Source organism: Manacus vitellinus, unplaced genomic scaffold (genome assembly GCF_001715985.3).
Source record: "Manacus vitellinus isolate BGI_N305 unplaced genomic scaffold, ASM171598v3 scaffold_124_pilon, whole genome shotgun sequence".
In the NCBI taxonomy this organism is placed as follows: domain Eukaryota; kingdom Metazoa; phylum Chordata; class Aves; order Passeriformes; family Pipridae; genus Manacus; species Manacus vitellinus.
In genome coordinates this window covers 56,733-82,899 of record NW_021938921.1, presented here as the reverse complement: position 1 = coordinate 82,899, position 26,167 = coordinate 56,733, and the positions used below count along the sequence as shown (strand labels likewise).

Below are 26,167 nucleotides of genomic sequence, written 5' to 3'. Positions count from 1 at the left end.
CCAGCCACTCTGTCCCCAGCCTGTAGAACTGCCGGGGGTTGTTGTGGCCAAAGGGCAGGACCCAGCACTTGGCCTGGTTGAACCTCATCCCATTGGAATCAGCCCATGGATCCAGCCTGTCCAGGTCCCTCTGCAGAGCCCTCCTGCCTTCAGCAGATCAAGGCTTCCCCCCAACTTGGTGTCATCTGCAAATTTGCTGATGGTGGACTCAATCCCCTCATCCAGGTCAATAACATATCCCATCAATAGCAAAACCCATTTCTGCAGTCACATGGCAAACCACGTGGGAAATTCCTTCATTTAAACCAAATCAATATCTTCATCCAGGCCATGATGCACTTTCAGAAACAATCTCAGTGGCTCAATAGAGGGAATGAATGGTCAGGAATGAGGGCTGCATGCACCAGCTTAAGCCAATAAAGAAATAAAGGAGCAGCTGCAGGTTGATTCTCAGGCATTCTTCTAAGAAATGCAAAGTCACAAAAGCATTGAAAGACGGGAATCATCAGGATTACCACCACCAGAGAGAACTTACCCCCATGACCTTACCACGCTGCTCAACATCCTCCCACATGCAGTGGACGATGTAGCGACACATGTACTTGCCCGTGCGGCCCTCCTGCTTCATCCTCACCAGGCACATCCTGCAAGGACACACCCACAGTCAGAGCTCCCACGGCTTCTTTCAGAAGGGAAGAATAAATGACATATATTTCAGCTCATTTAAGATTTTCCTCGCAGTATATGTTTGTGGTCAGGAAAAAAAAACACACGAGGAGATTTTTTTTTTTTTTAAATAAACTCTTCTATTCTACACTCAGGAGCTGTATCTGCTGGATTTTGGCCAGTGCAGCCATGGAAGAGTGCTAGTGGGCTCTATTCTTCTTGTCAGCATTGTAATCTAGTTCAACACTACTGTAACCTGAATTCCTCAGCCTTAAGAACATCTCACCCTTCGGAGCAGGAACACATGGCTTGGCTATCCCAGGCTCTGAGCCAGCTGCAGCTCAGCTTGATGCACTGAAGTGCTGTAAGAGCCCCAACCAGCCAAGCTGGGAAACCTTAAGCAAGTTACAGGCTTCGACCAAATTCACATTAGCAATGTCCTAAATTATTTCAACTACAGGGGTCTTTGGATACGTGTCCAACCACCTGGCAAAACCCCCCCCCGCAGCACATGTGAGACCAACTCAGAGGTCTGAAAGTGCATTGTGGGATCTTAATGAGAATATCAGGTTGAGTTGTTTTACTTTTGTTTAAAAGCATTAAAGCCACTCAAACTTCATTGCTGCTGTTCTGCCTACAAAATAAATCACATGAACAAACATTTTATTTTGCCTTTTTTACAACATCTGTAAAGAGCATGAACTGAAGCCCAGGCTGAGCTCCCTCACTGAGCTGGGACCAGTCCCATCACCTGTCCCATCCTCTCTGCCTCATAAACCAGCTCTGCTCCTGTGCTGAGGCACAAGTGCCTGCCCAGGATTGACTGAGTGACTGTATGCTCAAACGCTGGAGCTGAGAGAAGTCATTGCTTTTCACAGACATGCTGCAAGTGGGAAGCTGCTTGCAGGTGATTCTTCTTATGGCTCATGTAAAACCAGCAGAGCTGGGGGCCACTGGGAAGCTGGTGCACATTAACAATGCTGAATGTGCCACAAGAGCTGAGAGGTAAAAATTATCTTTTTTTTTAATAGATTTGTTTCTTTAGTGTATATAAGATCTACAGGCATTAAAAGAATTTGGTGACCTGTGAATGCCAACTCAACGGGGAGAATCATAAACACCTGAAGTGTGCCCTGTAAAAGGACAGATGAAAATCTTTACAATGGATTTTCTTGTCTACTGACTAGTAAAGACATTAACTTGCAAAAGAAGCAAAACTTATTGCAAGTGATAGTCACAGAGACAAATGAAACAGAAGGCAGCAAAAACTTCAGTCCCATATTCTTCTTTCTGGTCAGAACCAGACTTTCAAGTCCCATATAAAGGCCATTGAACTGAAACATAACACTGAAGGAAGAAAAGCCCACAGACCAGAATTTGATGTCTAGATGCAGAGCTTCTCAAAATGACACTGGCTCTACGAGAGACAGCTCAAGCTCCAACACCAGCAGGTGCAATGAGGTCTGAGACTGGAGAGAGGGACTGAGGCATGGCAAGGAGACCTCCAAGGTGGAGGGACTGAGAGATTCCAGGGAGACGACAGGAGGAGAAGGGCAAGGGCAGTCAGACAAGGGAAGAATGTGGCAATTTCTGTCTCAGGAACCAGAGCTGTGTAAGGATTCCCAAGGGTTACATTATGGCAGTGACAACTCGGTGTCTGTCCAACAGCACCACTGTCCCAGCAAACAAATGCAATTAAGATGGTATCAAAACCAAACCCTCACTTGTTCACAGAAAGATGACAAAGCTTTCTGCTCAAACAGTGGTCAGAGAACAACTGTCCAGGTACCAGCCCTTCCACAAAACAAATGCACAAAGAGCGTAAAACTTTTGTTTTACTTCCACCCGTTTGAAAACCTTTGTTCTTTTTGTGCATTTACATAATTGAGCTGTACAAAAAAGTGAATTGGTAAGAGTTACTGAATCCAAAAATTTTACACACTCTTAAGTAAAAAAGACTCAGTTTAAAGGACAAATTTTGGGCTAAAAAAGCATTTCTATACTTCTCTTGCTGAATACACAAACTCAGGGATGGGAAAAAAAAGAAAAATAAAATAAAAAAAAAAGAGTGGCTTGGCAAGAAAACCTCCTTCCAGGCACAAATAGTGGTTCCTACCCTGTGTGCCTTTAGTGGTGGAAAGGCAGGAGGAGAGAGTGGTGACAGACCAACAGCCAACAACTGGTCAGTGATGAGCAGGACTGGAGTGGTGTTCAGAGGAAAACCTGCTACTCATGGAGCCTAAAAGGCAGCTCTGTTTGGATGCAGTGCTGTCACAGAGCTGTTCTGCAGCACCATGAGTGAGATCATGGAATTTTGCAGTTTATTTGAAAGTTTGGTAGTTTGTTACTTCACCTGCTGTCTGAGGTTTAAAAGACACAGATTCTTTAAAGCCTATAAACCTCCTAACTGGATCACCACGGTGTGAAACATTTTATTGTTTCACTACAGAATCTGTGCTGTAGTTTAGTCAAATACTGGCTCATCTTCATCAAACCATGAAAGCAAAATTACTCCAAACTATCTTTAGAAAGCTGTCTACCTCACACTGCTTGGGTTGGATAATTTTTGCTTTATTCAAGTTATGCAGAGCGACTATGTTAGAAGAAAATGATATGAAAGGATGACTGAAAAGGAACAGGAGCATCTGTAACTCGACCCATCTCAGCTGAGATGTTGAGATTTCCCACAACAGCCTCAGCTACAGCTGCTTCTGTACTCCCAGTGTGCCAGACTGGCTTGAACACCAGAAGTGAGGGTTGGCACCACCCTGATGACTGCCCTGTGCCATGCACTGAGGTGAGATGATCCATTAAGGGCAAAGCTTCCTGCTGTCCCCAGCACCTGGCCACTCATTCCTGCTTCCTCAGTTGCTCCAGAGTAACTGTTTCTGGAGCTACTTTACTGTTGTTCAGAGAAACTCCTCCGGCTTAACAACACAAGTATCAACAGCAGTTTTGGAGGGCTTTATTCTGTTTAACCCACTCATGGACAGCCACCAGCTCGGGGGACAGCAGGAAGCTCCTGAACAGACTGCCTCAGTTCTGCTGTGACATTGCACTGCAGTGAATTGTGACAACGAGCAGAGTTCTGAAGTCACCCCCAGGAGGTTTTGCATGTTCTCCTGTGCCCCAGCCTGGCCACCCACTGCTGTACCTCCAGCATGGACAGGGCTCTGCTGGGACCAGCTGACAGAACCCAGCCTGGCTGTGCAGCCTCCTCTCCCCTGGGGCCTTTGCTCAGGCCATTGTAGCCCACTCCCTCATGTTAAGGCAGGACCAACTAAATGCCTGAGACATTCCAAATAAACTTATTCCTAAAATCTCTCTCAAGCAAAACTATTCTGATGCAATTAAAGCCCTCTACCATGAAACTGAGTCTGTTCCCTTTCTTCTGAAGCAGCACATTTCAAAAGAAAACAGTGTCCTCAGGCTTCTATATGCAAATCAGAGGAATCTTTTCCTGCAGGAATTGTTTTCTACATATTGAGTGGTTCTTGTTCTCATCTGGACTTCCTCAGGCTGATCAAAACCTTGCCGAGTGCAGATTTCCTTAAGAAAAACAATGCTTAGATGAACTTTTGCAACAGGTCTTTGATCCTTTCAGAACAGGAATTGCAGCACGACTATTTTGATCCTAAATACTTCAGGGATGTCACCATTCCTGGTCTGGTGAAAATATGAAGGCAGCTCTAGGTATCTGCATGATAACTATTGAAGCAAGGCACTTCTTAGCAGCCACCCAAGTAATTTCTTTGGCAGTTTGGTAACAGCTCTGGACTCTGCCAATACTCCACTCACACTGCATGGGAAAATGCAAACCAGCAGTGGAGATGAACAGCTTGAGATTTTCTAAAGGTCTGAACTTCCAAACATAAAGCCAGGAGTCCCCCTGACATCAAAGGTGTGAAGTAACAGAAACAGCCTATAAAAGCATTACACCTAGGAAAGCATAATGATAGGTTGGTTTTCTAAATAATATCGGTGGGTTGATTTTTTTTAAAGCATGATTTTAGCACTGCCTTGGAAGGCACTGAAGTGTTTCTAAAGGAACATTATCTTGAAAGAAGTTTGCAAAAGCAGAAGCTAAACACGAGAGCCCGAATTCCTCCCTTTCTGACTGGAGGTAAGTAGAAAAATCCTATTCACCAGACAGGAAGAAATAAGAGCTGGAGATTCAAAGAGGACCCACAAGAATCTGTAACATAAGAAGTTATGCCCTGACAAGCACCTTAAGTCCATAAAAACTGGGACACAAAGGGCACAGAAAAGTTGACTAGAACAGGCTGGGAAATGACAACAGCAAGAAAGGAGGCGAAGTTTACCAAACTAGGAAAAATTCTCACCTTCTCCAGCTCCAGAAGACACTGTAAATCAGTGGAAACCAAAACTCTGAATAAGAGGGAAGAAGTCAGTACATCAGAGAGTGATGCAGATTGCTCTGCAAGGGGGAGCAGAGCACGATCATGATCTCTGTGGCACCTCACTGGCCACCAGCTCAGGAAGGTCTCAAGCCTCTGAGGCAAATGGTCCAGCAAGAGAGACAGGATGGGAGCCTTCAGACAGGGTGGGATGTCCTTGACCCTGCCAGAGCCAGTAAAAGTGATAATGTTCCACTCCCACCTTACTGAGGTCAAACTGCTTAAAGAAAGAGAATCCCAGAGAGCAGGGCAATAAACCTGCCTGGGAAAGCAAACCATGCCATGGCAGGATGCTGGTCACTGAGCTCAGCAGAAGCAAAGCCTGCAGCATTTCCCAATGACCCAGGCAGTGAGCAGGCCTGTCACAGGCTTCTGTGTCCTGGAATATCAAACTGGATCTCCCATCTGAGGTCCAGAATGACACTGCTCCTTAGGTCAAGCCACCAGGAACACAAAGGAGCCAAACTCACACACCCTGGAAAAATTAACCTTCAGTGCTGCCCTCCACACTCGAGTTCTCACTGCTGTCACACGAGGCAGAGGGATTTGGTTCTATCCTGCCTGTGCAGGATACTGCTGTCAACCTGTATCCTACACATAAGAGAACTTCAATTCTCCTCAGTCAATCTCTCCTTACCATCACCAGCTCAAAGCCTGGCAACTCTTGGCTTTCTTCAAAAGAAGCCTAAGTAGCACTTTGATCTTAGAAATTTGTGCCTATCCTATACCAATTTCATCTCTATCATAGTTCCCTTGTTTATTTTTATTATTAATTTTGAATTTCATACTGTCCATCAATCACAAGATATATTTTCCCGTCACTGAGAAACAAAGATGATGTGAAAAAAAGTGTGTTCTTAGTAGATTCATCTTACCTCTTTTTGTTTTTCCCCAGACACTTACAGTTTGCTTTTCAATATTTATTGCACTAGTTTTCCAAATATCTATATGAATTATTAGCTTATCAATTAATTTTTAAAGCCTTTTTCCCACAGGGAAGATTAGGAAATAAATAAACTGCATATCTCAAGGGTCTTCCTTCCTTGATTCCACTGATTTCATTCACTGATTTCAATGGTTCTGCTAATTTGTTCACTCTTCAGTGTAATGAGCTGCCCCATCTTTCAATATATTGAGGAGACAGGAAATTAAAAGGAGGGAAGGGGAAAAGGAGGAGGCAAGGAAATAAGGGGCCTTAAGTGCAGCTATTTCAGTACAAACTTCCTTTCAGCCTTTGGACAGCTGAACCCCAAGTCTATGGACTTCAGTTCCCTGAAAGATCTGGCACTTACAAAAATGACTGTACTCCCTTGTGCATCCCCTGACCTTTACAAGTGTGTAATGCTAGATGAAAACCTGATTTTTTTGGCTACTACTTTCACAAACGAAAAAGGGGAAAAAAAATTCATGTTTAAGGTGTCAGATATTTTTACATGCAGCCAAGCTGGCATTCACCCCCCTGCATGTGCCTTTCAGAGGTGCAAGAGTAAATGCCAGTGCTATAATTTGTTAAATGCTTCTCATCACCACAAATTCTCCCAATTTAAAAGACTTTTACATAAATTTAAACTTTTCCTAAAACACCCAAGTAAGATTTTTCCACACAGCCTGAGAAAGGCTTTTAGAAAACTCATGGCAAAGATCATTCCACTAGTGAGGAATTTTAAGATGTAAGAGATGTCAGGTTCTCTATGGGACTTTTTGTTCTTCAGTAGAAAAGTGCTGTAGTTCAGTCATCAGTAAAATGAATAAATCCTCTATTATCAACAAGCACAGAGCCTACTTTTTCCTCACATTAAGATACATACATATCACTCTATTCCTGAAAATAATTATATTACTAATTTGATTTTCACTTACCAGACATGAAGCTGGGCTACTAGGAACCATGAATTCAAAGTATCAGGCATTTGGCACCCTTGATGAGAAGGGGGGAAAACACAAAAACAAAACTAAATATTAATATAAACTCCATCACATTTTGTCCCTAACTGAAATCCACTACACAAAAACCTAAATGCACTTTGGTAATTTTTTTCAGTAATAACAGTACATATACATTGGAGGAAATATCATTTACTGTCATGTTTGTGCTCAAACTCTAGAACATGCACCCACAGGACCTTCAGATTCTGAAAGGTTTCAGGTGTTTGGGGTTCACTTGGATAACATTTACGGGGGGGGAAATTAAAAAATGGAGAAGGAGACAAACGTGGCTTCTAGGTCACAAAGTCCCAAAGCAGGAATGAATAACAGGGAGGAATCAATGGATGCTTTGCTCTGTTCTTACACTCTTCCTCTGTATGTGCTGCTCTCTCCTGCCAGGGACAGAGTTCTGTGTCTCTGATTCCACTGTCAGGGTAAATCTGTAAATCTGTAAATCAGTAAATCTGCCCTGATTTACTCCAGCACAGCCCCCAGCACTCTGAGCGTACCTGTCAGGCTACATTTGGATTAAAACCACTGACCAACCACACAAACAATCTGTTTGCAGGTTTAGCTCTACTCCCACAGGCACTGGTTTTCCCAGAGCTGGTTTGTCCATATGTGTGCTCACACAAAGGATCTCCACGTGCCCTTAGGGGGTGAGGCTGGAGATTCAGGCTGTGTGGCACAGAAACCACAGTCCTCTTCCTCATGCTTGAAAAAAATGGACCTATGGTTTCTGTGCACACTAAGTCCTTCAGTTCCTGTCAATCCTAAACCTCCCCCCCAGGCACTCACCTCTACATCTGTTTCCTGGAGAAGTTTTTAAGGGAAGTACCTAATGAGAAGGATCTGACACAGTCGTCTTGGCCTACCCAGCACTTGGCCTTGTCTTCTGGGCTGCTCAAACCGAGCTGGAAGAGGCCCAGAGAGCATTCAGGAACAGGCTCTCCAGTCAGATGTGTCCCAAGGAAGTCAACCTTATCTTCCCTGTGTTTAATATATTCCTTCCTAACTCCTATACTTCCTGGCTCATAAGTATTACCAAGGAGATTCACCTGGATCACGAAGCAATACTTTCACAGCCTTTCTTTATATTTGCCAACTCTGGTCAGGCAACCACCAGAAGAACCAAACAAATCATGACTATTCCTCCCTCCCCAGAGAGATGACTCCATCAGTCCTAGGAGGTGCCAAGCTTCAGCATCAGTGCCCATACATCACCTCTAAGACAGCACAAAGACACTAACAGTCTGTGTTTGGAGATTAAACACAAATCTCCCTCACCCTTCTCCCCTTTTGGCTCTCTCATTCCTATTAGAAATAGTTCCTGTGCCTAGAAACGACTACTTTGACCAAAAGCCACGCCAAGGCATCTCTAACTAGGGCAGGAGCACACAATGCCTGCATTAACCAAACCATTTCAGTCAACGGAGGTTCCACAGGCAGGAGTCAAACACCCAGTTCAGACAGAGGTTTCTCAAGGAGGAGTTCCCATGGATCAGTCCCCCACCACAGAAATCACTCTGCAGTGGAAAGCAAAGCTCACACCTCTACCCCTGGAAACATGGAAAGTTTGTAAAGACCTATTCAGTACCCAGGAGGGAAGATTTTTTTTCTCTAACTTTCCAAGTGTTGCAATTCTATTTTTATAAATCATTTTTTAGCTTCTATATTAGGACTGTCTGCATCGTAAATTTAAAGGAGGGGTGGCTCCTTTAAAGCAACAAGCTTGCTCTCAGCTATCAGCTTTGTAGAAAGAATCAAATTCTAAACTTCAGGGGGTTGGAACACCTTACTCTGGGAAACTAACTGGGGAGAAAGCTCCATCCTACAATGAAACGGAAAATTATTCCCCTCAGAATAGGACTAGATCTAGAAAAAATGTCTGCTGGTAAAGCTACCTATGAAATTACTGTGATAACAGCTGGGGAACAAACCTGTTCTGTGCACAGAACACATCCTGGTCACATGGCTGGTACCATAAGAGACATGAATGCTCAGGATTATGAGGACATATGTTTTCCTGCAGTTATGTCCTGCACTTAAAATTCATCAGGTAAGGGATGCAAAACTGGACCATGGACTTTTTCATGACAGATCATCTTTGCCACTCCCACAATTTTAGAAAGGACACCCTGGGATAATATCCCCACATCCTGCAAGAGAACAGGTGCACTGTGTCAGTGCTCCCCTGAGTGTGACAGGCAGCTGATGGGCTACGGGAGACACAAGAATCCAGAGTTTTCTAACCTTCAGCCCTTTGGAGCTGCTTTGAGTCCCACCAGGAGTCATCAAAAGGCTGTTTTGGTAGGGTCAGCTCCCTGCTGCTGCAGCTGCCTGACAGGAGAGCAGTTAACAGTTAACAGCTGAAGATGAATTCAAGGTAACTCTACAGTCCATGTTCATCAGCCAAACTCCAGTTCAGCTCTGAGTAACACCTGCCTGATCCTAGAAGCTCTTTTGACCTTTCAAGTCTGAGGTCAGGCATGAAGCTCTCTGCTCACAGGCTGCCTCCTCCAGTTCACTGGAACTCCCCAAGCTCTCTGCCAAGCCTGGCACCAGGAACTTTGCTATTCCCTCTATTGGTTCTCTCTTCTCCTTTAAACAAGAAACAGCTGAAGTCCTAAAACAGCTCCACTTTCCACACAAGCAGCACAGTACAGACATTTGGGATACAAGCTCTAAAGCAGAGTTCCCACGTTTTCTCCATGAATGATCCAAAACCAAGAGACAATGGAATGGCAGGTATAATAAAATTAAGTGCAGTACCATACTGAGAGTCTCAATTAAAACACCTCCTTTATACTCTAAAGCAGCCTTATGACTTGCATATCCATAGTCTGTATTTTGGGAACTGCTGTTCTAAGGCATATACAGAGACAGGCAGTTCACAGGGCTCACACAGTGCCACAGAGAGCTGGAAATTCCAGTGTGCATCAGCAGAAACACAGTGAGATAGGAAGAGAGCCCATAAGACATTGTCCTAGTCCTCACACTATCCACTCTTCACCCTCTGTCACCTCTGTCAGAGCACTACTTGACAAATTCCACACACCAGTCCACGTTCCATAGGGTCACAGTGCAGCTGCTATTCCTGCCACAACACCAGCACACCACAAAAGCACGTCAGGAGCACTGGAGAAGGCTCTGTGAAGAACTGGTTCTGCTCACTCGGGGTTAACGAGCCCACCAGTGGTTTCACATGTGGACGGCTGGAGGTTTCCAGGGTCAGCTCAGCGGGTTCACAGAGCTCACACACAGCAGAGAAAGAGCTAATAAGCTCTCCAGAGAGCAGAGCTGCCTCTGTGCAGTTCACTTGGATATCAACACCCTGCAAGTAGAGCCAGGAGTGCTGGGGGCAGCAGAGCACAAGCACAGCACAGGCACTGGCCCAGCAGCACCATCCTGCCCTCGGGGCTCCCCAGCCCTGCTCGGCACCAGGAGGGGCTGCAACACCCACCCCACAGGCTCGGGCACACCCGGGCTTGCTGCAGCACCAGGGGAGAGAGCTCAGAGTTAGTAGTTTCTGTTCCTACTCATCCCCCAGGCTGCTCCTTCAGGAGGGAACAATGAGCTTAAGCAATGTCCATCTGTAGTTGAAAAAAGGAAAAAACCAGCTCCTGACTGACCCAGTTTGATGAAGACATGGTGAGCAATTTCTCTGGAACCACAAGCACTGACCCCAGCACCACAGGTGTTCTTACACCACCAGTGCACTCCATCAATCCCAGCAAACTGTCCTGATCCTTAGCAGCAACTGTCTCAAGTCAACGCAAATATATGTTACCATTTAAAATACATGTTTTCTTTTTAAAACAGTAAGACAAAATTAAAAACACAGCTGAAGTGATTTTACTCAATACTGAGTCTGAATATCTGTGCCAGTATCTTTTTCACAGACATGCTTTGATAGTCCTTTAAATTTTATCAAGGACAACATTTATGTATCTTTGTACAATTAAACAGAGATGGTGAAACACCAGTTAAAAACAGGAAAGCCCCTGTCTGAGAGATAAATACCACAGACAGAAGAGAACTTATCTGAGCAAGCCTGGGGGGGACAGAGCTGGGGAGAGGGGTGTGCACAGGGAAAAGGAGGTTCTCAGTTTCTGATCACTAGTGGTGAATCCTACTGCTCACAGAGTCCTCTCACTCCTGCAACCGCTGAAACCACATCACAGGTTTGGAAAACCTTCTGGAAGCCACTGGAAAATCTTGCAGTAGCAACACCATGTAACAAACCACCCTCAATAAGCTGTGCACTGGATGAAGGTGTCCCTTCAGCTGATCTCTCAAGAGGCGGCAGCCCAACCTGTGCTCTAAGTACTTGGTAGCTCAGGAATCCCAGTGACAGGCCAGATCCAGGTAATGGATTTACTACAGCTAAATCACACTAACATAGGAAATAAAGCACACAAGAAAAAATATTACTGAAGCTTATGTAAGTCTCAAAAACACATCTTTCCCCTTCACCAGCCAGATCTGATACCACTCAAAGCAGCAACAGATTTTTAGCTAATAGTTGTGTACAGCATGGAAAAGCCAACCCAATCCAAGCCAATATTATGCCTATATACTTATAGGAGGGCCTTGTGTCTCTGTTCTAGTCATACTCTCTACTCAGGCAAGAGATGTGTCCTGGTCATGGTCAGTAAAAATATAGAAAGTCTCTAAGTTGTAGCCAAACCTGGCCCAGCCACGAGGGAGAGAGACTGGTAGGACCCTATGATCTCATACCATAAAAAAGTTGTGCCTCAGAGGATGGGGATGGTTCTCATAGCTGTGTCCCAGTTATGTTGGGGATGGCACCACACAGGGCACAGAGACCATCTGACCAGCGTAAAAAGGGAAGAGATATTTGAATTCTTAGTTTATGCCACACCTGGTAATAAAAAAGGCAATATCTTTCAAAGTCCAGGATATTCTGAGTTTTACCTATCCCCACTGCAGCAGGTAAAATTAACAATCCCAGACTCCAGAGGCTGCCCTCCTCACTGCAGAGCCTAAGGGAACCCTGCAGCACTGTGAGCTCCCAGCTGACCGCGCGCTGGCAGCGGCTGACAAGTCAGTCCTTTTGCTGTCACCTTTGTTGGTGTCAGCACATCTAATGGCACAGTTCCACCACGAGCTGTCTCAGCAGGGCAGCAGCCCCATCCACAACCCCCAGCCCATCACTTACTGCTGAAGAACTCCTCGTAGTCGGTTTTCTCCACGCAGCACGTGTACATGCGCAGCGCCGCCACCTTGATCTTCTACGGCAAAAGGAAAGGCAACACTTGAACTCCTCGTTCCCGAGAGCTCCCGGACCTGCTGCAGCTGGTAAATGCACTGCCCCTTGCTGAAAACACTTCTTTTGGTCATCACAATCACTTTAAACTATGCCAGGATAATGAATCTTGCCTCGAGGGGAAAAAGTTATTAAATGGCTTCTTGAATATCCTTCCAACTCTAGTTGGATACAACACTTGATATATTAACAGAAAAAGAGTCCAATTCACAATTCCTGGTTTTCTCTAATAACTCTAAGTGATGTACACCACTGAGAGTGTTTTGTATAATTCAAGTTTTAAATAAGTCACATACCAGACATGCCCTAAAAATAGTAAATAATGTCCTAAAATAAAATGTCCTAAAAATAATAGATTTTTCCTAGAAAAATGAAACTTGATTGACTAAGCTTGGAGAGTGAGAGAGGAATCCCAAATGATAAATGACATGAGGTATTCCCAGGTGCTTTGGCACTTCTCATTTTGTTTCTGGCCTGCCACTGTACCCAAAACACCTCCAGTGCATCCTCCAGAACACAGACACACGTGCTGAAACTTCGAAGGTCACAATAACTAAAAGCAAAGATCTTAAGGAGCTGTCAGCCATTCCTGGTTGCTAATATCAGGGGAAGAAAAATTAAGAAAAATTTGAAAACTCCACAACCCACTCCCCTGCCTAAGCCAGGAAGTGGCCTTGGCTTTGGGTTGCTTTTTTGTCTTTTTTGTCTTTTTTGTTTTTAGTGACATATACTGGGGACCCTCTCAGTGCTCACTATATTACAGGGATGAGCACTCTGCCTGTTAAATGGCAGTTCAAATCACCAAAGTAATTCTTTGTGTCTCCTACAGCCAAAAGGAAAATAAAGAAGTTGCAACTGATTGCTGAGGAAACACAGGAGCCCATTATTTTTCTGACTCAGTAATCTTAGGCTTCTGTCAAAAATCAAACCTACATCTAAACTTCTTGAAGTAAAATAATTTACACTGCTTACAGGAGTTCTGAAGGTTTCCCTTTTAAAGGAAACACTGCCTGGCCTGGGAACAGAGATGTCCCTGGTGAGAGCCACTGCCCCAGAGCAGGCATTACTAGACATTAAAAACATATTGCAAAGAACAGTCCCCACAATCCAGCCCTCAAATAAGGCAGGTAACAAAGGAGGAACTGATGAAATTTAATCATGGAAGTTTTAGGGTGTAGAAGAGGTGTGGGGGAAGGGAGAAGAAAATGGAAAAAAAGCAGAGAAATATGAAGAAACTTCCCAAAGATCTCCTAGAGAGCACTGGCAAGGCCAAAAATGAACTCAGGTCTCTTGGGGCCTAACCACAAAATAACTCTCCCAACCCAGGTTCCCCAGCCAAAAGCAGGCAGTAAAGAGCAGCAATTAAGGAGAACTCTGAATCAACACTTAGAGCTAATAAGAATCTTTATTACAACAATATGTACACAAGCACATGGGAGAGAAACTACACTCTCATGAGGTTTAGCATCACCTGATTAAAGCAACTGATTTAAACCAAAATACCTAAGCCTCTTAGGGGTCAGTTATCTTTGCTTTACACTGTCTGAGGAGCAAGATGCAATCAGCAACAGTTTCAGAGCAGTCTCAGAGGAGGTGCACTCTGCCTTGCAGATACTCAAAGCACCTTAACATTTTTATTATTTTTAATTTTTTTCTATTCGAAGAACTGATTTTAATTCCAACACAATTGGGCTCAGCCCTTTCTTCAAGCTGCCTTTTCCTCTCACTCTTTTATACTCTCTTCCAGTTCAGAGAAAAGAAATTATGAATTCCATGTTTTTCCTTCTGCCTAAGGAAGTGAAGGTGTTTCTTACTGAACTGCTCTCATTTAGTCAGTGTTAACACCTGCTTTATGAAAGGGCTATTTAAAAAAAAAAAAGGATAAAGGGAAGGATCTATTTGTGACTTTGACCTGGTCAACTACCACTGAGCAGTGCCTTGAACAGCAACACACCATATCTCCCTCCTGACTGCCTGGGAGACCCTCCAGCCCCAGAAATACAGAACCCTGGGAGAGGCTCAGAGAAGGGCAACAAAAATCAAACCATGGAAGAGCCTCAGTAAAAGAAACAAGTTAGACTCAGCCTTCTCACTGCAGGGAAAGGCGTAGATATTATATAATATACAGGCCTATAAAATCATCAGTGGAAGGCAGAATAATCACCTTTTTTTTTTTTTAACTACAAAATTAAAAGGCATCAACTAAAACCACCTGTACTTCTTCCCCCAGTGGTGCCTCAGGCTATGGAAATCCCTGATACTGAATGCTATGGAAGCTACAAACAAGAGTTCCAAGTGCAACTGGACCAATTTACAGAAGAAAAAAATCAATAAATACTATACCAAAAATGTCTGTTTTCATGCAGGAAGTCCTGAAACTGGTGGAAGCTGAAGGAGCACATGAGACAAATATCACAATGTGCTTTACCTGTAATCGAATTCTTCCCAATTTACAGCAATTGGTCATTATTAGGGATAAGATGATGGACTATGTGGGTGTTTGACTTGCACAGTAAGGCTGTTACTGTGGGTTTTGGTGCACAAATGAAATGAAAAAATCAAATATTTGAAGAAATTCAAGAAGGCTTTAGACCACACAAACCAAAAGCAATATTGGCACCTGTGTCAATGATGGCAGTGGACAGATCAAGGGAGGTTCAAGCTATGGATTATTATTCCTTACATCAGAAAACAGGTATTTACATGGGTAATTAACAATTTTCCACTAAGTACTATTCCTATCACAAGAAAAAAATGTGCAGATTTTTTGTCTGCTTTTTAGAACAATCAAACAACCAAAAGAATTATTAAATGACTGCTTTACCCATCTGCTGTACTTGAGTGGTCCTGTGAACCCCATTGCTTCTAGTATCCTTGTGAAAGCACCCACTTTCTCTTCAGAAGGATGCAAGGAATCTTTTGCAGAAAGATGCTGTAAAATTGAAATAGCACATATTTCAGTCTCAGCAATTAAATCTGAAAAATCATTTTAGTTAGAAAAGACACAGATTTAATAGGGAATTTTAGGTTTTTTGTTCACTGTCTTTTTTCAACAAAACAAACACATATTTAGGTCTTCTCTGAAAATATTACCTTGGTTTTCCTATGTGACATTCTTCTCTTTATGAATGCAAACACTGCAAACCATTGTGATAAAACCATCCCATTGGCAGCTTACATTCAAATAATTTGTAGAGAAGCCTGCTTTCCAAAATATGGCTCCTATCCTAGACTCCCATATTCTTTCTAGGTCCATGTTTTTAATTGGGTTTAAGTTTTTTGCACAAAAAACAAGCAAACAAATCACAGAGAGAGAGTAAATAAAGCGAACCTTTTACATTCCCTCTCTTCCTCTCACAGGCATATCATATCCTAGAGTAATTACACATTATAGAAACCATCAGCTCCATTTTAAAACCAGTGAAGCTACACAAACTCACTGTTCTCACCAAAAAGCTCCCTCAGATTGTTATTCCCCTTCAGCTAAACAATGTGGTACTTGCAGAAAACCTAGATCAGGAAAGCATTTATTCCCCAAGGACTTGCAGTGCTTGCAAACATGAAGATAAATATTCTCTTCCAGACCAATTCTACACCTTAAACACCCCTGGGCTGATGCTGTGGCTTAACCCCAGGGGCAACTGGGGATGGGGGAGAGAACTGTGAGGGTAAAAGTAGAAAACTCGTGGGTTGAGGTAAACGCAGTTTAATTAGTTAATCAGAAAGCACACACACAAGCAAAGCAGCACAAGGAATTCATTCCCCCCTTCCCATGGGAGGCAGGTTCAGCCATCCCCAGGACAGCCAGTCACAGTAGTGGTGACTTGGGAAGGCAAACAGCATCACTCCAAACATCTCCCCTTCCTCCTCCTCCCCACAGCTCTGTGTGTGAGAGTGATGCCACATGGTCTGGAACGTCCCTGGGGTCAGATGGGATCCTTGTGCACCCCCAGCTATTCCCTTGGTGGGGTGAGGAGCAGAAAAGGCCTCAGCTCTGTGCCAGCCCTGCTCAGCAGGAACTAAAACATCCCTGTTATCAGGACTGTTTCCAGCACACATCCAAACCACAGCCCATACCAGCTACTGGGAAGAAAATTAACACTACCCCAACCCAAATGAGCACAACTGGTAAGAAAACTCCCTGGCATTCTGCCTCTGAGCACCCTAGCAGCAGCAATCAGCCATCAGGAATTACCACTGGTACTCCAGCAAATGATTTCCATGAATTAACTCTGCAGTACAGACCTTTAGCTATCAACAAATTACTCTATTTTTAACCCATTTTTTGCACATGAATCTCCTACACACACTCAAGCAAACACATCTGAGAGCCATTACAATCTGAGAAAGTTCCCTGACCAAAGAAATATTAAACTGTTTTAAGCTGCTGGCATTTTACCCTAAACATTTCCTCCTAACACATCAACATACTAAGAAAAGGATTTTCTTAGCAAGGAAGCAATTCAGCATCACCAGGGCTGCCACACATGGCCAGAACAATGAGACCAGGCTGCCAACTCCAACGAGGAGCAGGAGCAGCTCCTTGGAGAAGACAGGAAAGCAGAGAAACAGCACACACCCCCCAAGCTTCCTGGGGTGTACCTGTCCAGCTTCTGACAGACATTCCCGCACTAGAAAATGTATCCAGTCATTTCTGGCAGCTCCAATTGGATGCACCTTCAGTACCCCAGTGTTTGAAACTGTTTAACCTCCATAACACAAAGGTGTGGTACGCTGAGCTTTCAGGGTTTAACCATGTAAAAACTGTGCCTGTTTGAAATCCAGCCTTGTCATTTGGACTAGTGATCTTTAAAGGTCCCTTCCAACCCAAACTATTCTATGACTGATTTCCCTGGATGCTCCCAATTTTCCTATAAGAACCTGCAAACAACCATTTTCTATTCCACTTTTCAGTCTTTTATGACTTTTATAGGCCAGTATCATACACATGCCCATCCCTCTAATTTAGAAGGGTCCTAAAATAGCCTATTCTCATACAGAAAGCTTTTCCCATTGCTGATCATTCTCTATAGCCTTCCTAGCACTAGTATAATGATTTTTGAAATGGCATGAATGATACATAAATGCATATTAAAATATAGACCCATATCCTGCAAAAGGTGCTATACTTAATTAAAAACTAACTGTAAAGGTGACAAAAACTGTAGCTTTGAGACCTAATGCATCCCTGATTATAATCCACAGACAGGCCTGAGCATTTGAGATAAAACACTTCGCCCCTGTGTATTGTCCACTGTTAAAGGCTCAAACCCCACCATGTCCAGTATCCAGGGAAACAGGGAGAAACACACTCAGCACCACTTCAGCAGCTGTCAGTCACCCTGTCAGACAGTGTCACACTGCCCAGGACCTCCTGGGATACTCAGATCCTTCTCTGATTGTCAAAACTGTTCACCGTGTGCCCTCTCACCATCCAGAACAAAAGTGTCTGCAAAGGCTCATCCCAGCCCCTGCCACATGTGATGGACTCCCTGAGTCTACTGGCAGTATGTGAATATTTAAACCAATTTTCAGCACCTCCTCTTCAAGAATATCCCATGCAATACTCTCCTCTACACTACAAATGACTCCTAACCTTCCATTGTAACTCCATAATCCCCCCCCAGCCAGGCAATGACAGGAATTGCTCAGTGCAGAACCTGTGTCCAATAACCACTGCCACTCCAAACTCACTAAATCAACCTTCATCTCCTCCACAGGAATTACAATCACGCTGAACCTCTAGAGAATCCAGGCAGAACTTCACCACAGGCCTCTTATGCACACGTGCATTATGAAGCCTCCCTCAGCACAGGTCTTTCATTGCACACAGGAAGTTAAAAACCAAAATTATCTCAATTCAACTGCTGTTATCTCGTCTGGCCAGCAAGCAGGTTTTTCCTAAGAAATGCCATGATTCTTGCTTCATTCCTCTGCAAGTCAGCCTGGACTAGCTCAGGAGATGGAGAGGGGATTTAAGCAGGGAGTGCTTGGTTCAGCCAAGTGCAACTAAACAGTCCTATAACACTATAAAATCAGAGCTAGGAATCATCAGGGCAAGGAGGGGGAAGCGAGTGGCTCAGTGGTGCTTAGTTGCCAGCTGGGCTTAAACCATGACACACAGAGAGAAAACTTCAAAAATATGTTGTATAACTCACTAAAAACAAGCTCATCAAGACACTGCAAGGGAGATAAGCCCACCTCAGGCTGCCTTTCCTGCTCAATGCAGTGCTTAAAGCAAACAATCTTCTTAATTTTGACACCAAATATAAACTGAAACACCTGGGGCTCACCATCAGTTCCAAACCACTTTCCCACCAGGAGTGCACAGTCAAGTTCACATTTCAAAGATGAGTAAGTACTTCTTTATTCAAAATAATGAAGTTGCTGTCCAAAAACCCACCTCAAACCTACTCTGCTGTAAACTGCTTCCTCTCTGGTCATAAATCCTGCCTGGTTTCTTACACCAAGGCTATTTTAACCAGTTTCCCAATTCATCTTTCAACCCTTGGATCCCTCCCCTAGTCCTTTCCAACACATCAAAAGCAAGTCTTGAGTCCTGCCTTGAAGATCTTCATGCCACTCCTGGTTTGTTGGATCTGCTATCTGGTCATCCACTGCTCTCCCAGATCTGCTCTGCAAATGCTGCTTGTGTGGGTAGCAGAGAGCAGTGCAGGCAGGAACAGGGACTGGGGGATGCACCATGTCTGGGAGCCTGGATTACACCTTTAGCTCTGGCCACGATAAATTGTGCAACCCCTTTTGACATGCCTCAGTCTCCCTGTCTGCAAGATGTTTGGTTTGTCTCACTAGCTGAAAAACACCAAAAAATAGACTAAAGATAGGAAAACCTCTAGTTAAGAACGAATGTAAAGAGAAACCAGGGCTTCTTTCCTTGCACACATCTCCTTGTTTTCCTTCATTTCTTCTATCATGTCAAAATAACTGATTCTAAATCCTTCTTAGCATGTACCTCTAACTCTACACCAGCAAAATACACTGCTAGGTGGATAGCAAACTGGGATTGCTGCTTTCATGGAAGTTTTACCCATCAATCCCTAACTTTCTTCTTTCTTCTGTCCTATCATTTCTCAGGCATGCATTCCATTTTGCCATTTTCTTCACACTGGCTTGACAAGAGCCAAATCAGGATAATTATTAGTTGAGGGATGCTGACACCCATAATTTAAGTGGTAAACTAATCTTATGGAGTTGAATCAGTTCCAGAAAACTTCTATTCCAAGACAAAATACAATAAATGTACAAGATACATAGACCACAGATTAACAAAATAGTACAGGTGAACAGTAAATAAATTATTAGACAATAATTAGCTGTTATTAGTAGATTGCATGACAATTTTCAGTGTTTAGCAGATACCAAAACTGTCATCATACTTTATTCCCAAGCTAAAGAATCAGAAACCACCCTGTCACTTCTAATATGTACAGAAGGAATATCTGCTCTCCACACCAGCAACTATTCCCCTTGACTTAGTTTCTTTCCTCACTGGAAGGAAGCCCTCAGGATTATCACTGGAACCTTCACCCTTATAACCCAGTTGTAACTGCACCTTCCTATGCCAGCCCCTCATTTTCTGGAAAGGAACAGAATTCCTTCTCAAATGACTGGACCCATTGTTCTCACCACACTAAAATATCTTAGAGAAAAGCTGAGTCCTCTCCTACATGTTCTGAGCAGTGTTTTGCCTCCTGTCCCTGTATAATCCCCAGCACATGTGCCCTCCAACAATAAAAGCATCCAGCTCTTCTCACCTTATTTGTATTGTAAAAGGACCTGTTTTGCTGCGTGGTGGCTCCATTGGCTTGAATCAATCCTCGACAGACCCTGGACAGTCGGAAGGGGCCAGCCTTGTGTCTCTGGTAAAAATGATACAAGAAAAGAAAAGGAAAAAATTAAGAGATCATTGACCTCACTTTACACCAATCACCCTCAGTTTGCTAATTAGTTTTGGCTAATCCTTAAAAACTTTATATCAAAAAAACCACAAATTTATTATCATAACTGTTACAAACAAAATAGCTGTCCATGCTTGATGCTCCACACCATTCATTTTCCAGTGTTCCATAAATGTACTGATGGAATGGACTGGTAGAACACTCCACTCAAAACCCACAGGCTGTCTGCTTTCACTTGCTTACACTACTTTTAATTATGGTTTTGTCTTTTAATGAAGAATACTTCTTTTTCCTGACCTTGCAGACAAACAGACTTTACGATATTTTTGTCTACAACTTTATAGCCCATTCAATTGTCTTTGTGGAAGGACTTGAGAAAACACAATTTACAGGGTAAAAGCTACCACTACAACCACTGTAACTTCAGAGCACATGACTTGTATCACAGAGCTACTGCACAACAGAGAAAACTCTCAAGCAGGAGTGAGCAGGCTCCCCAGGAAAGAAGCTGCACCCTGAACAAAACACCCCTCACAGCCTCCCAGCACCCCCAGCTTAGCAATGCCTTGTTTATAAATTAACTCAAACTAAATATGCTGTTCAGAGCAGTCACCTCCAGACAGGTATTGAATGTACTGGTGGCTCAGACTGAGCCCAACTTCATCAATGACTTCACAACTGCTCATTTCTCTCTCTCCTCCAAGCACTGTATGTGACTTGCTATAACATCACTTGCACTACTGTGCTTTAATAGTAGAGCTGTGTCACAAAATCACCAGCAATTTTCCTAGAACTGGAAGGTCTTCTCTGAGAAAAGACACTCAAGCCAAAGAGCTTACAGGGAATTTCTAATTCTGAATGTCATGGCTCTACAGCACGAGTTGTGATATAAAGGAAGATGAAGAAGAGGCTTAACCCCCTCGTGTTTTATTGAATGCAGGAAGGAAACACAAGAGACAGACTCTGATTCTGTTCTGAGAGCCAGCATCTCTCCATTTTCTACACCTTTTTCACCCCTTTCTCAGGACCTGCTACCACATGATGCTCCAGTTGATTTACTCTGGACAGACACGCCCTGGCACTGTGCCTGCTGTCACACAGCTGGAAGCCAAACTGCAGAGCTTCCACTTGGACAACACTAAATATTGTGCTCAGCAAGGTAAACATCCACCAGTACTAGGAAGCCCAAGGCCACTGTCCAGTGGAGACATTCTATAAAGTAAAGTGTTCTGGAAAATAAGGTGCTGGAAATTATGTCCAATTGTGACTGGATTGTAAAAGCTGCTTTGGAAAAATGACACCTACATTTGGACTTCTGCACTTAATCTCCTCAAGACAGATCATTTAGATCTATTAAATAATTAAATAACTTAGATCTATTAAAAGACACAGCCGGAATGAAGACCTGTAACAAAGAGTGGGAGCTCACCCTTTTTGCAGCAGAGCTCTAGAGCTGCCTTGATATTTCAGCAATACACAGCAAAGACTTCTAGAAGACTCTTTATTGAAAAAACATGACTTTTTCTTAGCAATTTAAGCTCATCCCATTTTTGTTTACACAGTTTAACATGCTCTGACATCATACCTGGAAAATACTGCAGAGCATCCGTCTACACTGGCCCGGGACTGCGGCGGTCTGGAGCAACCCACTGCATCCTGTGATCCACTGAGTTACTCCAGTCTGGCAGCTCTGCAACAGGGACAGGAGCAATGAAGAAAAGGACCCAAATATGCAGAAACAGTTTAACTGCCCTTCTGCTTCCACAAGTTTTATTCATTCATACAACAAGAACAACAAGGAGCTGTGTCAGGGCAGGCTCAGGTTGGATCTCAGGCAAAGGTTCTTCCCCCAGAGGGTGGTTGGCACTGCCCAGGCTCCCCAGGGCAGTGGGCACGGCCCCAAGGCTGCCAGAGCTCCAGGAGGGTTTGGACAACGCTCTGAGGGACAGGGTGGGGTTGTTGGGGTGTCTGTGCAGGGCCAGGGTTGAACTCAATGATCCTTGTGGGTCCCTTCCAGCTCAGGATACTCTAACAATCCTTAGATTCAACTCCCAACTTGTGCTTGACAGGAGTATAAATTTTGATTATAAAAATATTTTGCCTTCCAGTACAAGTATCCAACCCAAGTCTGATGGCAGAAACAGATGAGTGGAAGGAAATGGTGGGCTGTCTACATCACAAAACCACACCACAATTTTTCAGTCTATACAATAAATTCAAATGCTCAAGAAGCATTCTTCAGCTGACAGAGTGAGCTCCAAAAAGCCCCCATCCAACTCACAGCTTTTATGCATCTTTGTCTTACTTTACTCAGGCATGGCTAAGAATTTTAGTATTTCAAAAGCACATATTGTCCCAATAAATTTCAGTGAAGACAAAATGCCAGTAATATGGAAAAGAATTGGAATTTTCTTTGCCTGCACTTTCTTTGCATCTTTCATTTTCTGCGATATTCAAGTTAGTACAATATTTGCCTCCTTCATACACGCACTACACTAATACTGGAAGTAATGTATATATTATTAGAAGGGATTGCCTTTATCTAATAAAAACAGCTTCATTTCCAACTGTAGCAAGATGACACAATTTCTGCTTTTTCAATGTAACATCACTGCTCAGTAAGTGAGATTTTGAAAACAATATATTTCTATCCAAAAAAACCATTTCAGTTCAGTACCACAAAGTACTTCTTGAGGTAACCCAGTGCCCTGACATAAACAGTTTAACAAAGACTTCAGTGAGAAAGAAGTCACCATTTTTTATAATCAATTATTACAAGATTCCAAGGATCTGACAGAACTTTTTTGAGACTTTTTCTCTGTAATAAGAAGGAAAACATGCCCAGGCTGGGATATGGCTTAGAGCTTGAACATACTGTGGTTTATAGCTGTTGAAAAGCACAACTGCAACAAGACTGGACAAGGACATATGAAAACATAAAATAAGCATATGCACACTGAAAAGCTGAGATGTGATAAACAATCCAGTAACAAAGAAAACAGACACCAGCAGAAAGCAGGGAACACGAGGAGCTAAAGAATTTTGTCTAAGCCAGCATCACCGTTTGCAGAACACAACCCTCTTTTCAAATTACAAGTGATACTTTTGCTTGGCTGAGAGAAAAAGGAGCAAGCCTAAACTGAACAGGATTACTCAGGAACAGCCTGCAGACAGCTGCCTTGTCAAGATGGTGGTGGAAGAATATCACTGTATGGTCTTCTAAATGCTCTTGGTAATCATTAGGAAAGTCTTGGGTAGCAGACAAGCTATTTATCAAGATCCTTGGGTAAAAACCAGCTTTATCCTAATGGCAGTATTAGTGAGTAGAGCTGAAATGCCTGGACGACCATCAGGACGATATCACACACCAGGAGCTCCAAAGAAGGCTTGAAGACAGACAACAAAAGTAATTTTCCTTATTTCCAGTAGAAAGAAGAGACAGGGAAAGTTTGAAGATTTACTTTTATACAAGTAGGCAACCACTAAATTCAAACGCAGCAAAAAGTGCTGGGAGGTGCCAGGGATGAGCAGTGCTTGAGCTGAAGCACAGTGCACTTCAGATCACAAAATGGCAAATAACTCCATCTCCTCCCCTGCCCTCCAATGAGTAATGTCTGCTCGGGCTGAAAAACTGAATCAGCTCACTCTGCCACATGAATGCCAGCAGCAGCTGGGCAAGGAGCTGCCCAGGGACAGGTAAGCCCAGGAGGCAAGTCCTTCCCCTTCAGAAGCAGGTTTTCAGTGCAAACCCTGCCCTGGGGGTGCGGCTCCACGGGCAGCTGAACCCATCTGGTGCCTCACTGCTCTCCCTGCTCCCCTCCTGCCTGGCTTCCCCCTCCCTGTCTTCTGGCCACTGCCTCTTTAATGCTTTAAAACTCCACAAAACTGTTTTTATGTTGACACTGTTCTGCTGCTCCAGAATTTGGATCATAGGGGCCAAGAAAAATGCTGGAGGAAGCAATTGCAGGCAACAGAGCAAGGACAGGAGCATAAAGGACAGGGATGGGAGGAGGAAGCAGGAACTCAAGCTCGCTCCACTTCAGCTGCACTCGGGCAGGTTTGTGCTTGGCTGCTTTCACCTTGAGAGTGGAAAGGACAAGGCTCACTTTGCCGGTGAAAACCACACCCTGAGCACTGAGAACTTGGTGGATTCATTTCACAAGTGGAGATTGCCCTCTGGCCAAAGGCCTTTCCTGTTCCTGGGAAATCTCTCCCCACTTAGCAGCACTGGCCATCCCTGTATTTGTGTGGTGGCATAAGATCAGACCCAGGTACAAAATGCCCTTTTCTAGACTATATACTAGTCTAGAAGAGCTCTGTTGCAGAGACTTTAAAGGCCAATACAAAGAAAAGTGCACATGAATGCATGGGAAAGAAGAAAAGAGTGGCATGATTAGAAATCCACTCATTCACAGGAACCCAAACTCTTCCAATTTGAATCACTAGGGTTGGAAAAGCCCATCGAGTCCAACCATCAACCCAGCACTGCCGGGTCCACCACTAACCCGTGTCCCCAAGTGCCACATCTACCTGGCATTTGAGCACTTCCAGGGATGGTGACTCCACCACTGCCCTGGGCTACCTGTGCCAGGGCCTGATCAGTAACACAGGAATGGGAATCTTTACATCAGCCTTGGTATCAAACACCTGAAATGAGAAGGGAAACTCGAGAAAGAGAACACACTGAGCCCAGAGGAGCCCCACACTGACAGGCACGTGTCTCCAGCCCCAAGCAGGAGCCCAGACCCTCACACGACAGAATCACAGAGTGAATTAGGTTGGAAGAGACTTCTAGGATGACCAAGTCCAACCGATGACCCAACATCAGACCATGGCACTGAGTGCCATGAATAGTCTTTCCTTAAACGCCTCCAGGGACAGTGACTCCACCGCCTCCCTGGGCAGCCCATCCCAATGTCTAAATAGCTCTTTCTGTGCAGAAATTCCTCCTAGTGTCCAACCTGACCCTCCCCTGGCACAGCTTGAGGCCGTGTCCTCTTCCCGGCCCTCCCCCGGCTCCCCCCTCCTGTCAGGGAGGAGGAGAGGGCGAGGAGGTCCCCTCTGAGCTTCCTTTTCTCCCTCACAGCTCCCTCAGCAGCTCCTGGTGCTCCAGCCCCTTCCCCAGCTCCTCTGCCCTTCTCTGGACACGCTCCGGCCCCTCAGCAACCCTTCTGCAAACACAAACTGCCTGCGGGGAAAAGCTCAGACCGCTGCTTCGCCGCAGACCACCACCGCGGGGCTGAGGGGAGGGCGGCGGGGGCAGCCCCCGCTGACACCCCTCGGGGTGCGGGGGGACGGCCCCGGCCCCACACGCCGCTCGCCCCCTCCCTCCCTCCTTCCCTCGCTCACCAGGGCCCCGCTGCCAGGCCCGCCATCAGTCCCCGGCGCCGCTTCGCCGCCGCCGCCCTCCCCCTCCGCGGGAATCGCCGGGGACGGAGGGACGGCGGCGATGGGCGATGGGCAGGGCGGGAAACGCGCGATGGGCAGGGCGGGAAACGGCCGGTCGATGGGGGCCGTGCGGGAAAACGGCGGCGATGGGGCCGTGAGGGAACGGCGGCGATGGGGCCGTGAGGGAACGCCGGCGATGGGCAGTGCGGGAACGGCTGGCGATGGGGGCCGTGAGGGAACGGCGGCGATGGGGCAGTGGCGGGAATGGCGGCGATGGCGGGGAGGGCGCGCAGAGCCAAGCCGCTGCGCTCAGAAGGGGGTTCGCTCCCCGCCGCGTAACGAGCCCATAATGACACGGTGGAGAGAGTAATTAATGTAACTGCGTCTCCGTGGGAAGGAGACCGCCGTCCCGCAGTGTTTCGGGTGCGGGTTATGGGCTGCCCACGGGAGGTGAGTGTGGAGGGAGATTCCCGCTCTGGCCGTTCCCGAGCCTCCCTGGCAGTCACGCTCCCAAAGGCCACGGACTTTGCAGCTCCTTCACCGTGACCTGACAGGTCTCG

At 44.9% G+C, this 26,167-nt stretch overlaps 1 protein-coding gene across 2 annotated transcripts in view; it reads right to left on the bottom strand.

Annotated features, from left to right (window-relative positions):
- The window catches only part of LOC103767581 (ubiquinol-cytochrome-c reductase complex assembly factor 1), a 45,256-nt gene extending 23,347 nt beyond the window's left edge, over positions 1–21,909 (bottom strand). Inside the window, exons 1-6 of one of the 2 annotated variants that reach the window (XM_018067843.1) lie at positions 21,805–21,909; positions 20,076–20,180; positions 15,125–15,232; positions 12,193–12,265; positions 6,945–7,002; positions 536–644 (exon numbers count right to left, since the gene is read on the bottom strand). In XM_018067843.1, the coding sequence (XP_017923332.1) occupies positions 536–644; positions 6,945–7,002; positions 12,193–12,265; positions 15,125–15,232; positions 20,076–20,180; positions 21,805–21,825 (474 nt within the window). In that variant the 5' untranslated portion in view covers positions 21,826–21,909. The remainder of the gene's footprint in view (positions 1–535; positions 645–6,944; positions 7,003–12,192; positions 12,266–15,124; positions 15,233–20,075; positions 20,181–21,804) is intronic. The other variant, XM_018067844.1, reaches the window with a different exon arrangement.
- Positions 21,910–26,167: the final 4,258 nt, after the last annotated feature.